The sequence below is a fragment of the Gobio gobio genome (genome assembly GCF_949357685.1).
Source record: "Gobio gobio genome assembly, chromosome: 10".
Classification (NCBI taxonomy): Eukaryota; Metazoa; Chordata; class Actinopteri; order Cypriniformes; family Gobionidae; genus Gobio; species Gobio gobio.
This window is the reverse complement of record NC_137116.1, coordinates 15,802,343-15,820,715: the sequence shown is the minus strand read 5'-3', so window position 1 is coordinate 15,820,715 and position 18,373 is coordinate 15,802,343. Positions and strand designations below refer to the sequence as shown.

General features: G+C 42.9%; 1 protein-coding gene across 1 annotated transcript in view; it reads right to left on the bottom strand.

Annotated features, from left to right (window-relative positions):
- dmxl1 (Dmx like 1) overlaps positions 1 to 18,373 on the bottom strand; it is a 123,416-nt gene that overhangs the window by 54,199 nt on the left and 50,844 nt on the right. Inside the window, exons 19-22 of the mRNA XM_079827542.1 lie at positions 11,836 to 13,383; positions 10,116 to 10,226; positions 243 to 412; positions 35 to 132 (exon numbers count right to left, since the gene is read on the bottom strand). Of these exons, the coding sequence (XP_079683668.1) occupies positions 35 to 132; positions 243 to 412; positions 10,116 to 10,226; positions 11,836 to 13,383 (1,927 nt within the window). The remainder of the gene's footprint in view (positions 1 to 34; positions 133 to 242; positions 413 to 10,115; positions 10,227 to 11,835; positions 13,384 to 18,373) is intronic.

Genomic DNA, 18,373 nt, shown 5'->3' with positions numbered 1-18,373 from the left:
GGGGCAATGACACGTCGACATGAGTGTGTGTTACCTGTACAGTCCCCAAACCACGGCTTTCTTCTTCATGGCCAGATAAAACAAGGCTGCGTCTAACGGGTCGTTGTTTCTCTGATAGGCAGCTTTTGCTACCTGGACAGAGAGAGAGAGAGAGAGAGAGAGGATTATTAAACATGCTTGGGTTTCAGAAAGCCCAACTCATCATCACATATGCACAGAACATAGGATCCGCTTCATCAGACCTTCTCAATGCATCTGCGAAGCTTATTGGTGCTCCGCAGCCACCAGCCCACCCCCATGGCTCTGAGGTCCGGCCAGGTGGGATCTCCCTTCTGCAGGGCGGGAAGCATGTGGAGCAGCTCCTCTTCGGCCTCAGAGTGGAACGCCCAGGCGTAGTGGCAGGTGGACAGTCCTGAGGACCAGCAGCAGCTCATTATGCAGGTTATTATGCAGCTCATTATGCAGCTCATTATGCAGGTTATTATGCAGGTTATTGTGTCCGTTTGTCCTCTCATGTGATACTCATCATTATTCATTAGCTATCATGCCTCCTCACATACTGGCTTTGTGAAGAAAAACTGTCTTACACATTTTAAATCAGTGTATTGTTTTATGTGAATGAGTAGGCTCAATGATTCTCACATCAGTTTAAAGCAAAAACTCTAGGGAAATACACCCTGGGGTCAAAAGTCTTGTGGACACATATCTATTGTGTGTTTTGAGGGCACCGACATACACACCGACATACTCACTGACATACTCACCGACATACTCACCGACATACTCACCGACATACTCACCGACATACTCACCGACATACTCACCGACATACACACCGACATACACACCGACATACTCACCGACATACACACCGACATACACACCGACATACTCACCGACATACACACCGACATACACACCGACATACACACCGACATACACACCGACATACACACCGACATACTCACCGACATACTCACCGACATACACACCGACATACACACCGACATACTCACCGACATACTCACCGACATACTCACCGACATACTCACCGACATACACACCGACATACACACCGACATACTCACCGACATACACACCGACATACACACCGACATACACACCGACATACACACCGACATACTCACCGACATACTCACCGACATACACACCGACATACACACCGACATACTCACCGACATACTCACCGACATACTCACTGACATACTCACTGACATACTCACTGACATACACACCGACATACACACCGACATACACACCGACATACTCACCGACATACTCACCGACATACACACCGACATACACACCGACATACTCACCGACATACTCACCGACATACACACCGACATACTCACCGACATACACACCGACATACACACCGACATACACACCGACATACACACCGACATACTCACCGACATACTCACCGACATACACACCGACATACACACCGACATACTCACCGACATACTCACCGACATACACACCGACATACTCACCGACATACACACCGACATACACACCGACATACTCACCGACATACACACCGACATACACACCGACATACTCACTGACATACACACTGACATACTCACCGACATACACACTGACATACTCACCGACATACACACCGACATACACACCGACATACTCACTGATATACTCACTGACATACTCACCGACATACTCACCGACATACTCACCGACATACACACCGACATACACACTGACATACTCACTGACATACTCACCGACATACACACTGACATACTCACCGACATACTCACTGACATACACACCGACATACACACCGACATACTCACCGACATACTCACTGACATACACACCGACATACTCACTGACATACACACTGACATACTCACCGACATACTCACTGACATACACACCGACATACACACCGACATACTCACCGACATACACACCGACATACTCACCGACATACACACTGACATACACACTGACATACACACCGACATACTCACCGACATACACACCGACATACTCACTGACATACACACCGACATACACACCGACATACTCACCGACATACTCACTGACATACACACCGACATACACACTGACATACTCACTGACATACTCACCGACATACTCACTGACATACACACCGACATACTCACTGACATACACACCGACATACTCACTGACATACTCACTGACATACTCACTGACATACTCACCGACATACTCACCGACATACTCACTGACATACACACTGACATACACACAGACATACATACCGACATACTCACCGACATACACACTGACATACTCACTGACATACTCACTGACATACTCACCGACATACACACTGACATACTCACCGACATACTCACTGACATACACACCGACATACACACCGACATACTCACCGACATACTCACTGACATACACACTGACATACTCACCGACATACTCACTGACATACACACCGACATACACACCGACATACTCACCGACATACACACCGACATACTCACCGACATACACACTGACATACACACCGACATACACACTGACATACTCACCGACATACACACCGACATACTCACTGACATACACACCGACATACACACCGACATACTCACCGACATACTCACTGACATACACACCGACATACACACTGACATACTCACTGACATACTCACCGACATACTCACTGACATACACACCGACATACTCACTGACATACACACCGACATACTCACTGACATACTCACTGACATACTCACTGACATACTCACCGACATACTCACTGACATACACACTGACATACACACAGACATACATACCGACATACTCACTGACATACTCACCGAAATACTCACTGACATACTCACTGACATACACACTGACATACTCACTGACATACTCACTGACATACTCACCGACATACTCACTGACATACTCACTGACATACTCACCGACATACTCACCGACATACACACTGACATACTCACCGAAATACTCACTGACATACTCACTGACATACTCACTGACATACTCACTGACATACTCACTGACATACACACTGACATACTCACTGACATACTCACCGACATACACACTGACATACTCACTGACATACTCACCGACATACACACCGACATACTCACTGACATACACACTGACATACTCACTGACATACACACCGACATACACACTGACATACTCACTGACATACACACCGACATACACACCGACATACTCACTGACATACACACTGACATACTCACCGACATACTCACTGACATACACACTGACATACTCACTGACATACACACCGACATACACACCGACATACTCACTGACATACTCACCGAAATACTCACCGACATACACACTGACATACTCACCGACATACACACTGACATACTCACCGAAATACTCACCGACATACTCACTGACATACACACCGACATACACACTGACATACTCACCGACATACACACCGACATACACACTGACATACTCACCGAAATACTCACCGACATACACACTGACATACTCACCGACATACACACCGACATACACACTGACATACTCACCGAAATACTCACCGACATACACACTGACATACTCACCGACATACACACCGACATACACACTGACATACTCACCGACATACACACCGACATACACACTGACATACTCACCAACATACACACCGACATACACACTGACATACTCACCGAAATACTCACCGACATACACACTGACATACACACTGACATACTCACTGACATACTCACCGAAATACTCACCGACATACACACTGACATACTCACCGACATACACACTGACATACTCACCGAAATACTCACTGACATACTCACTGACATACACACAGACATACACACTGACATACTCACCGACATACTCACCGACATATTCACTGACATACACACAGACATACATACCGACATACACACCGACATACACACTGACATACTCACCGAAATACTCACCGACATACTCACCGAAATACTCACTGACATACTCACTGACATACTCACTGACATACTCACTGACATACTCACCGACATACACACTGACATACTCACTGACATACACACTGACATACTCACTGACATACTCACCGACATACATACCGACATACTCACTGACATACTCACCGAAATACTCACCGACATACTCACTGACATACTCACCGACATACTCACCGACATACACACCGACATACTCACGGACATACACACAGACATACTCACCGACATACTCACCGACATACTCACTGACATACACACCGACATACACACTGACATACTCACCGACATACACACTGACATACTCACCGACATACACACAGACATACATACCGACATACTCACTGACATACTCACTGACATACTCACTGACATACTCACCGACATACACACTGACATACTCACTGACATACTCACTGACATACACACTGACATACACACTGACATACTCACCGACATACTCACTGACATACTCACTGACATACTCACCGACATACTCACCGACATACACACTGACATACACACTGACATACTCACTGACATACTCACCGACATACTCACTGACATACTCACTGACATACACACTGACATACTCACTGACATACACACCGACATACACACTGACATACTCACCGACATACACACTGACATACTCACCGACATACACACCGACATACACACCGACATACTCACCGACATACATACCGACATACTCACTGACATACTCACCGAAATACTCACTGACATACACACCGACATACTCACCGACATACACACTGACATACTCACCGACATATTCACTGACATACACACAGACATACATACCGACATACTCACTGACATACTCACTGACATACACACTGACATACTCACTGACATACTCACTGACATACTCACTGACATACTCATCAACATACACACTGACATACTCACTGACATACTCACTGACATACTCACCGACATACACACTGACATACTCACCGAAATACTCACTGACATACTCACTGACATACTCACTGACATACTCACTGACATACACACTGACATACTCACTGACATACTCACTGACATACTCACTGACATACTCACTGACATACTCACCGACATACTCACTGACATACTCACTGACATACTCACTGACATACTCACTGACATACTCACCGACATACACACTGACATACTCACTGACATACTCACCGACATACACACTGACATACTCACCGACATACACACCGACATACTCACCGACATACACACTGACATACTCTGCCCGAAACATATCCGCCCAAAATATACACACTGACATACTCACTGACATACTCACTGACATACTCACCGACATACTCACCGACATACACACTGACATACTCACCGAAATACTCACTGACATACACACCGACATACACACTGACATACTCACCGACATACACACTGACATACTCACCGACATATTCACTGACATACACACAGACATACATACCGACATACTCACTGACATACTCACCGAAATACTCACTGACATACTCACTGACATACTCACTGACATACACACTGACATACTCACTGACATACTCACTGACATACTCATCGACATACACACTGACATACTCACTGACATACTCACCGACATACACACTGACATACTCACCGAAATACTCACTGACATACTCACTGACATACTCACTGACATACTCACTGACATACACACTGACATACTCACTGACATACTCACTGACATACTCACTGACATACTCACTGACATACTCACCGACATACTCACCGACATACTCACTGACATACTCACTGACATACTCACTGACATACTCACTGACATACTCACCGACATACTCACTGACATACACACCGACATACTCACTGACATACTCACCGACATACACACTGACATACTCACTGACATACTCACCGACATACACACCGACATACTCACCGACATACTCACCGACATACACACCGACATACTCACCGACATACACACCGACATACACACCGACATACACACCGACATACACACCGACATACACACCGACATACACACCGACATACTCACCGACATACACACCGACATACACACCGACATACACACCGACATACTCACTGACATACTCACTGACATACTCACCGACATACACACCGACATACACACCGACATACTCACTGACATACTCACCGACATACACACCGACATACTCACTGACATACACACTGACATACTCACCGACATACTCACCGACATACACACTGACATACTCACCGACATACTCACCGACATACTCACCGACATACACACCGACATACACACCGACATACACACTGACATACTCACTGACATACACACTGACATACACACTGACATACTCACCGACATACTCACCGACATACTCACTGACATACACACTGACATACTCACCGACATACTCACTGACATACTCACCGACATACACACCGACATACTCACCGACATACTCACCGACATACACACTGACATACTCACCGACATACTCACCGACATACTCACTGACATACACACTGACATACTCACCGACATACTCACTGACATACTCACTGACATACACACTGACATACACACTGACATACTCACCGACATACTCACCGACATACTCACTGACATACACACTGACATACTCACTGACATACTCACTGACATACACACTGACATACACACTGACATACTCACCGACATACTCACCGACATACTCACTGACATACACACTGACATACTCACCGACATACTCACTGACATACTCACCGACATACACACCGACATACTCACCGACATACTCACCGACATACACACCGACATACTCACTGACATACACACTGACATACTCACCGACATACTCACCGACATACTCACTGACATACACACTGACATACTCACCGACATACTCACTGACATACTCACCGACATACACACTGACATACTCACTGACATACACACTGACATACACACTGACATACTCACCGACATACTCACCGACATACTCACTGACATACACACTGACATACTCACTGACATACTCACTGACATACACACTGACATACTCACCGACATACTCACCGACATACTCACTGACATACACACTGACATACTCACCGACATACTCACTGACATACTCACCGACATACACACCGACATACTCACCGACATACTCACCGACATACACACTGACATACTCACCGACATACTCACCGACATACTCACTGACATACACACTGACATACTCACCGACATACTCACTGACATACTCACTGACATACACACTGACATACACACTGACATACACACTGACATACTCACCGACATACTCACCGACATACTCACTGACATACACACTGACATACTCACTGACATACTCACTGACATACACACTGACATACACACTGACATACTCACCGACATACTCACCGACATACTCACTGACATACACACTGACATACTCACTGACATACTCACCGACATACACACCGACATACTCACCGACATACACACTGACATACTCACTGACATACACACCGACATACTCACCGACATACACACCGACATACTCACTGACATACACACTGACATACTCACCGACATACTCACCGACATACTCACTGACATACACACTGACATACTCACCGACATACTCACTGACATACTCACCGACATACACACCGACATACACACCGACATACTCACTGACATACTCACTGACATACTCACCGACATACACACCGACATACTCACTGACATACTCACCGACATACACACCGACATACTCACTGACATACTCACTGACATACTCACCGACATACACACCGACATACTCACTGACATACACACCGACATACACACCGACATACTCACTGACATACTCACCGACATACACACCGACATACACACCGACATACTCACCGACATACTCACTGACATACTCACCGACATACACACCGACATACTCACTGACATACACACTGACATACTCACCGACATACTCACCGACATACACACTGACATACTCTGCCCGAAACATATTCGCCCAAAATATACTCCCCTGGGGCCTCATTTATAAAACTTTGCGTAGGATTTGCGTCAGAAGTGGCGTGCGGATGAAACATAGGACGTGCGTACGCACAGAAATATTCGGATTTATAAAACCGTGCGCACGCACATCCTATGCAGTTTTCCCTTAATAAATCACAAACAATTCTAAATGTAGCGCAGCTTTTGCGGCTTCATGTCACGCCCATAGTTGCCCATAAATAGTCTGTGAAACGCCCACAAGTTAATATTCATCGATTGCGAAATCATGGCAAATACAGAGAGGAAATCAAAAAAGCGTCTAGCGCTCCATCGCCAGAGTGAGTCTCCACGGGTGGGGAAAAGGGACACCGGAGCTGAGCCTCCTGATGAGAGACTGGGCAATTATTGGGGAATCCCTATTAATCCCTATCCCTATTATCTACGTGGAAATGGGAAATAGTTCAGTGCAAATGTAATTTCTTGCAGCTTTCTGAATGGTTGAGACATATGTTATTTTATCGAAAATAAAACAAACTAAAGACATTTGCATGAATAGGCCTACCATGATTCTGTAGCTGATGAAGACATTTTTACTATGAAAACAACTTTCCCCAGTGGACAATTAATACATCTATCTATTTATCTATATATCTCCCTAATTATCTATCTATCTAATTGCATCTATATCTGCTCCGCCAGACGGACACATTGACGAGAATATCAGTTTTGTACATTATTTCGTTCTGTTTACCATATTATTTATGAGGATGAATTGCATAACATGCCAATATTGTTGCAGAACATATTTCACTTTTTTTTTTTGCATTTCTGTTGTAATTTTCGTTTGATTTTGTTTGTTTTACACTGCAGATTGATCAAACGGGTGTTGGTGTCGGCTGTTAATTGTAAGACTTGCTTTGTGAAGTCTTCAAGTTATTTATGAGAGGCAGTATTGCCATTTCTTTTACACAACGGTCTACAGTTTCACACACTTTCACGTGTTTCTTCATCTGCCGACGGTGTCGCCATTTCTCATTTCACCCGTTTTTGTGCGTCCGCCTGGGTCAGAGCTTGCGTGAAGGACCGCACATTTTCCAGTCAAGTTTGCTTTTTATAAATACCAATTATTGCGTAGAGAGCGGCGTACGCCTTCTTTTGTGCGCACGCAACGTTTATAAATGAGGCCACTGAACACTTGTAAGCAGTGTTGGGGAAAGTTACTTTGAAAAGTAATGCATTACAATATTGCGTTACTTCCTTAAAAGTAACTAATTGAGTTACTTAGTTACTTTTTAAGAAAAGTAATGTGTTACGTTACTTTTTCTCACCTGGGCTGGGCTTGTTTTTGTTTATAACAAAAAAGTTATATTTTTGTGCAACGTTAAAGACCTCTTCATACCAAAATTGAAATAATAAAAATAAAACAAATGTAAGGTAAAAATGCAGATTCCCTCATGAACACTAGAGGGCGCAGCTCTGGATAATGGAGGAATAGATGCAGGAGAAAAAAGTTTTACCAATAAAAACAAAAAAAATCTAGTAATTTTCATCATCAAAGGTCAGCAGCAAGACATTGGTCAATTAAATATAAAGGTAGATTATGCATAAAAATAGTTGTTAACATTTAATTATTGGAGGTTTGCATAGTTCTCTGATTTTGCATTTGACTGATTTGATTCATTTTGAGGAGGACAGAATCTTTATTGTGCAAGTGAGATAAATAAATGCTCACATTTAGTCTAGAACTACAATAACCATCATGTTCACACACACACACACACACACACACACACACACACACACACACACACACACCTCTGCTCTAACTCAACATGAGGACAGGAGAGCTGTCAGTCAAACTAATGTGAAAAAGTAACTCAGATATTTTGTTGTAAATTGAAAAGTAATGCGCTACTTTACTAGTTACATGGAAAAAGTAATCTGATTACTTATCTCAAGTTACTTGTAATGCGTTTCCCCAACACTGATTGTAATCTTACCTTGGCAGGAAAGCTGAGCTCGGTGAGCCGGGGGCAGAGACGTCAGGAGGAAGGTGTGCAGGCGAACGGCCAGCAGGAACTTCAGTCCACATTCATCCAGAGTCTCTCCACCTGAACAAATGACATCAGATTTATCACATCCAACACAAACGAACAACTGCAATCATCAAGGATTTATCATCTCTACACTGGTTACCTATTAAGTTCCGTATCAATTACAAAGTATTGCTACTGACCTATAAAGCCCTAAATGGTTTAGCTCCAGTGTATCTAACGGATCTTCTATCGCCCTACAATCCATCGCGCTCTTTAAGATCACTAAACTCGAGGCTTCTGGTCATTCCTAGGATATCTAAGTCCACTAAAGGGAGGGCTTTTTCACATTTAGCTCCTAAACTCTGGAATAGCCTTCCGGATATTGTTCGAGGTTCAGACTCGCTGTCCCAGTTTAAAACTAGATTAAAGACGCATCTCTTTAGCCAAGCATTCACATTATAAATACGTTTTATACTACAGTTAAAGCATTAGTTCACCCAGAACTGTAAATTGTGTCATTAATGACTGAGCCTCATGTGGTTGGACACCCGTCAGACCTCCGTTCATCTTCAGACACAAATGAAGATATTTTAGTGTAAATCTGATGCTCTGAAAGGCCTCCATTGGCTCAACTTTACACTCTCAAGACCCTTAAAAGACACTAAAGACTAAAGTTACAAAGTCCATCTCACTACAGCGGCTCTACAATAACTTTATGAAGACGAGAATAGTTTCTGTGCGCAAAAAAACCCTAAATAACGACTTATATAGTGATGACGATTTCAAAACACGGCCTCATGAAGCTTCGAAGCGTTATGAATCAGTGAGTCGAATCATGATTCGGATCGGGTTTCAAACCGCCAAACTGCTGAAATTTGGTGATCCAAACCGCTGAATCGACTCACTGATTCATAATGCTCTGAACCGCTGAATCGACTCACTGATTCATAACGCTCTGAACCGCTGAATCGACTCACTGATTCATAATGCTCTGAACCGCTGAATCGACTCACTGATTCATAACGCTCCGAATAGCTGAATCGACTCACTGATTCATGACGCTCCGAACAGCTGAATCGACTCACTGATTCATAATGCTCTGAACCGCTGAATCAACTCACTGATTCATGACGCTCCGAACAGCTGAATCGACTCACTGATTCATAATGCTCTGAACCGCTGAATCGACTCACTGATTCATAATGCTCTGAACCGCTGAATCGACTCACTGATTCATAATGCTCTGAACCGCTGAATCGACTCACTGATTCTGACGCTTATATAGTGATGACGATTTCAAAACACGGCCTCATGAAGCTTCGAAGGGTTATGAATCAGTGAGTCGATTTTAAGTGTCTTTTAAGGGTCTTGAGAGTGTAAAGTTGAGCCAATGGAGGCCTTTCAGAGCATCAGATTTACACTAAAATATCTTCATTTGTGTCTGAAGATGAACGGAGGTCTGACGGGTGTCCAACCACATGAGGCTCAGTCATTAATGACACAATTTACATTTTTGGCTGAACTAACCCTTTAATACATGATTGATTCACTTTTTCTAAAAATTTTCTTTAACATTTTTCAATGTACGTTTATGAAATGCACTTTCTGTAAAGCTGCTTTGAAACAATGTGTATTGTGAAAAGCGCTATACAAATACATTTGAATTGAATTGAAAGAGAATGACCTTGGGCTTTCCCTTGACTTTCTCCAATGTCGGTGCTGGTGGAGGCGATGGTGTCCGCCAAGGCCATCAGAGACATCTGCTCCATCCGGGTCAGGCCCGGCAGACTGGAGTGAAGCAGGTGTCCGGATAACACCTGGGCGTGCTCGGAGCCGAAAAACGTGGGGCTGTACTTCGACAGATCGATGAGGTTAGCGTTCGCATCCTCCTCGTCGGGATCAAACGGGTCCATGTCGTCCGTTCCAGCGCTGGAGAAGAGCTCCTCGTATGTGGCGCTTTGGCTGGATGTATTCGGTGCGCTGTCCGGTCTCTCTGTGGCACTGGGGGCCGTTTCATCATCAGCGGCTAACAGCGCATACAGAGGAAGCGGCGGGATCGAGTCGATCTCAGTGTAGTCCGAACTCTCGCCCTTGCTGAACATCTTCGGGTCTCTGGTGGTGCTTCCACTGGCGCTGATGGTGAGGGAGCGCAGGCGCTTCTCCTGGCTGTCCTTCAGAGACACGATCTCTCCAGCGATGCACTTCACCAGGTGGGACAGGATGGCTTTGGCCCGTCTCACCTTCCCGAGGTCCATGAGCTCCAGCAGCTGCACCGGATGATACTGGGGAAGAGTTGGGAAGAGGTGGTGCGCCGCCTCAAACAGCCCAGAATCCTCCATCTCAGCCGGGAGGTCGTACACGGTTCTCTTTCCACTGAGTTTCTGAGCTAAGCTCGTCATTGACCTGGTGAGGGTCTTTTTCGGAGGATTCGGGCTTAGCCCGACTTGTTTGAGAGACGTTACGCTGCCAATGCTGTTCTCTCCGGTGGCGAGGGTGGCGAGGGCCGGCTTGGCCGGGGTGGGCGGCTGCCATTGGGAATAGACGTGCATTTCACAATCCATCCCGACGACTAAGATCCCATCTCGCACCCAAGACAGAGAGACCGGAATGGGTGGAGAACCCTCAACAGACGACACGAGATCCACCACTTTGAGAAGAACCAGGCGGGATGAGCGGTGCTCCCAACTGTTATCGGACAATCCCAAATCGGGTGGTTTTCCCGAAAGCATCCCGTACATGTAAAGCTTGGATCCCAGACCCACGGTTAACACATGAGAACCGTCTTCCCTGGAAACCCAGTCTAAGTGGACCTGCCTCTTACCCCCGACAACGAAGCAATTGTCGGGCACCATCGGGGTTTTATCGCAGTCTTGAGCGCTCGGGCTATTGAGCCTCTGCTCCAGAATCCACTGGGATCCTCCGGTGGAGTCGCACTGGAATATGCTGATGTGCATGAGCGGCTCCGCGGGTCCGTGGTTCTGGTGCGCGACGGCGATTCTGCTGGTGTGGCAGCAGCTGAGACCCATCAGCTGACCGCTCACGCTCAGGGCGCTGCTGCTGGCCACGCCCTCCTCCACTAGCAGAGGCCACTCCTCCCAGATGTACGAGGGTTCTGCGGAGATATCGGGGTCCGAGCTGCACCTCCAGAACCGGACCGTGCCGTCCGAGCAGGATGTGGCCAGGAGATATGGAGCCCGTCCGGTCGGCTGCAGAGACGAGGAGCTCAAATGTCCTGCAAGGGAAATGTCTGTCAGAACTAGTGCTGGGAATCGATAAAAAAAAATTACGAATTAATCACATTTTTTTCTGTAATTAATCGCAAGGTTTTAATATTTTAAGTTTTTAATATTTTGATATCGTAATAATTTCAGTTAAGGTTTTTTTTGACGCGCGAATAATTTGGTTTTATTTTTTGATCAGCTGTTTGTGTAATGAGAGCTTTCACACCGAACGCGAAAGTGCTGTGGCGAAAAAAACGATGTTTATTTTTTTCGTTTCGATGTCGATTTTTTTTAACACTCGCAGCGACAGAAAAGGCTTAAACCAATCACATACAAGCAAACAAAGGTGACGAAATGTCCAGTTGATGTCACTCGCCTTTCAATCAACATTAACCTTTGCCAGGTGTGGCATTTCTCCTGAGATTACAGCTGTAGTTGTGTTTGCCCACTATAGTATATATACGTTGATTTTTTTTTTTTAATCTAATTGTGTCCGCGACTAGTGAATGTGTTTCCGTCAGTACGACTGTGGCACTTAAATATTTACATTGTGACTCAACTGGACACACAGCAGCTCCGGATCGAGCCGTTCCTGAAGAAATGTCTGTCAGAACTAGTGCAGGGAATCAATTAAAATTTTTTTACTAATTAATCGCATTTTTTTCTGTAATTAATCGCAAGTTTTTAATATTTTGATATTGTAATAATTTCAGTTACTCTCCAAATTAATGTATAAACAATTTAAAGACAGTATATTTTAAATATGTGTTGAAATGTTGTGTTTTTATGAATGAAGGCCAGTCTCACTGATACTAAAGTCTATTACCCCTTTTCCACCAAGGCAGTGCTAGAGCTAGTTCAGAGCCAGAGCTAGTCCCAGTTCATAGTTGGTTCGACTGAGGAACCTTATAAGAACCGTTTGCTTTTCCACATGCTGAGAGCCACAACAGAGCCAGTCTTACGTCACTGTATACGCCTGATCTCTTTCAGCAACGCTAGCGAGGCAGCGGCACTGAGGCCAAGTTGGGCTACTTCATCACTGTTGCCGCGGCTGTTTTTCATGTCTGCGGGATGAAGCGACCCCAATTATGTGATATTTAGCCCCGGGAATGCGAATTTAAGTAGGCAACCATGCCAAAAAAACACATATTTTACCCCCAAATGTGATTTTTACCGGGGAAGCCCCCCTGAAACGCGATTGGGCTTGTTTTGAGTAGCAATTGGGCGGGTTTTGTTGTGAAAACCTGGCAACCCTGGGCAGCGGAAACACACACACACACACACACACACCAGGCTTGTTCGAGACGCATCGGCGCTGCGCAGACCGATCCACGTATGATATTTAAAAAAAACGCATGAGTGAACCAAAAGCATAAGGAGTGTGTGCTCTCGCTGGACTGGTTATCATACGGCGATCTGTCTCCGCTGCGAACAAGCCTTCCATCAACAAAGCAAACGTTGCGTTACTATTGATTCACGTGGCTTTACGATCCTACATCGGCATCAAAACACAACGCAAACACAGCGAATCCAACGCATTCATGCAGTTCGCCGTAATTTGTATAGACGGAGATTACAAACGAGCAGCAGCTGTTAGCTCCATTAGCTCCATTAGCTGCTATTTCAACAATGGCGGATCTCCAGTGTGTGTTGGTCTTGTTGACTCCGCCCCCAGCGCCTGACGGAATCGGCTCTTACTTCTAGCCCTGTTCTAGCCCAGCAATGTTCTGGTGCTACTTAAGAACCACTTCTCCTGGCTCTGAGCTGGGCTTTGGGTGTGGAAACACAAAGAACCGATGTGAAACTAGGCTCTGGCTCCGATCTAGCTCTGGCTCTGCTTTGGTGGAAAAGGGGTATATGTGAAACATTGATGATGTTACATTACAGTAAAACTGAAAGCTCCCAATTTCAACATTTATTAGGCTTTAAAAAAAAAACTTTTAATTTGAGTGAACTTAAAACAATCTTTACATAACCCCATTATAATAAATGTTATATTTACCCATGGCCTTCCCTGTTAGACATATACAGAAATGTAATAGTTATCAAACAGCTTTCTTAACTGCATAAATAATAAATGTAATCTGTAATATATATAGAGACGAGGAGCTCAAATGTCCTGCAAGGGAAATGTCTGTCAGAACAGAAACTAGTGATCGACCGATATATAAAAAAACTATTTTTTTGCTCAAAATGGTGGTTTCCAAACAAATGGAAAAAATAAACATATATCGGTATCGGCCAGAATGAGTTGAAGAATATCGGCATATCGGATATTATCAAAAATCCAATTTAGTGCATCCCTATCGAACGATATATCGGTTTACCGATATTTTCCCCGATATTTCAGCATTTTACCATAATCGGATCAGTGTTAATTTCGTTGACGAATAATTTGTGTCATAATTTTCGTCAACAACCTTTTTTCTCTGACGAAAACGAGACCATAACTTAGGGATGGCTCAATTCCACAATGTTGTCTTCGGTATGGAACCACAATCTAATACTGAAGCACCGATATTAAATCCATACCATACAGGGTTTGAATTTTGGCGCGGGTATTGCGCATCATTTTACTCACTCTTGCAAGTTTGGGGTTTTATGAAGCGGTAAATTAGCGCAAATGTTTATTATTAAATTAATCAACAAAGATTAATCACATCAAATCAGGCATTTGTTAACTTAATTTGTTAACATTTGTTGACGGATTATTGTACATGCCTCCGTGAGCTCATCTCTCTTAGAGGGAATAATCTGTCAAATCCTGTGCAAATACAGATGCAACTGTGCATTAAATAATACAGCCATGAATGAGCACATGTTGGAAATAAAAGCGCAGAGTTTAATTCTCTCTCTGTTGTCTGTGCTCATCATTCGTCTGTGTTTTGCTGCTCAGGAAATGCTCCACCGCATATATAACTCTAACAAGGTTCACTTGTTTAAAACACCGTAATTAATTGTATAACCATTAATTAGCTAATAAACATCGAAGTAAACAACTCTATGGATATGAATTATTTATCATCTCCGCGAACGATCGCAGTTTGAGTAGTTCTGTGTAGATGCAGAGATAAACATCAGCTTGTCAGCAGATATTTCATAATCTACAACGACAAAAAACATGAATAATTCTGATATAACTTAAAGCTACACTGTGTGATATTTTCCCCCATCTAGTGGTGAAAAGGTATATGACCATCCAGTGAATATTAGTTTATTTTCCTCTCAATTCCGATTTCGTTTTAACTCCAATTTTTTTTCCAGGTGGTTTAGATTGTTTTTGTTTTTTAATAGGTTAGAATTACTTTTAATGTGCTTTATTTATTTAACCTTTTTTTCCCACCTAATCGAAGATTTAATTTTACATTTTCTTATTTTTTACACTTTCAGACCTTCTTACGGAAGCCCTGAACCGCAAAGTAACAAATAAATTAAAAATCAGTAAAAAAAAAAAAATTATTATATAAATAATAATAAAAATTAAAAAAAACAAATCAACAAAAACAATAACCCAACAAATTTTATTTAATTATATTCACAATCACAGCAGTTTTGGCCTAAACCAATCATTCTTCTTGAGCAGATGCTCGCAGTTTGAAAGTTGATGTTTCATGAACGTTAAGATAACCTGAACACTACGTTTTATATTTCAATTTTATCTCTTGTTTGGTGATATTTACTGTACGTTAAGGGCAATTAGGTCACCTGATGGATGATGAAAGTTTTGTTCAAATACACCAGCGGCCGCAGCGCTGTAGTGTGTGTGTGTTCCGTCAATGAGGCTACGTTTGTAATTTTGACTTAATTTTTTGACAAAATTAATTAATTTTGATTTATTCTCGAAATATTTATACTTTATCCGCGAAATATTGCGACTTTATTCGCGGAATATTGCGACTTTATTCGCGAAATATTGCAACTTTATTCACAAAATATTGCGACTTTATTCGCAAAATATTGCGACTTTATTCGCAAAATATTGCGCCTTTATTCGCAAAATATTGCGACTTTATTCGCAAAATATTGCGACTTTATTCGTGAAATATTCGTGAAATATTGCGACTTTATTCGTGAAATATTGCGACTTCATTCGTGAAATATTGCGACTTCATTCGCGAAATATTGCGACTTTATTTGCAAAATATTTCGACTTTATTCGCAAATATTTCGACTTTATTCGCAAAATATTTCGACTTTATTCGCAAATATTTCGACTTTATTCGCAAATATTTCGACTTTATTCGTAAAATATTGCGACTTTATTCGTGAAATATTCGTGAAATATTGCGACTTTATTCGTGAAATATTGCGACTTCATTCGTGAAATATTGCGACTTCATTCGCGAAATATTGCGACTTTATTCGCAAAATATTTCGACTTTATTTGCAAAATATTTCGACTTTATTCGCAAATATTTCGACTTTATTCGCAAATATTTCGACTTTATTCGCAAAATATTTCGACTTTATTCGCAAATATTTCGACTTTATTCGTAAAATATTGCGACTTTATTCGTGAAATATTCGTGAAATATTGCGACTTTATTCGTGAAATATTGCGACTTCATTCGCGAAATATTGCGACTTTATTTGCAAAATATTTCGACTTTATTCGCAAATATTTCGACTTTATTCGCAAAATATTGCGACTTTAATCTCGAAATTCTAGATTTTTTTTTTTTTTTTTTTTACTTTGCAGTTCAGGGCTTTCGTACCTTCTATTTATTGGTGTATAAATAAGACTGTTAGAGAGAGTGATTGTTATAAATAAAATGGTTTGTTCAGTTCAGTGGTGTTGTTATCGTGTCAAAAACAGAAGAATAACAGTAAATCAATATCGGTTCTGTATATCGGTTATCGGGCACACAAAAACAAAAATTATCGGTATCAGTTCTAAAAAATCAATAATCGGTCGATCGCCAACATAAACACATCCTCATAAGCACAGGTGTAGTTAAACACATCCTCATAAGCACAGGTGTAGTTAAACACATCCTCATG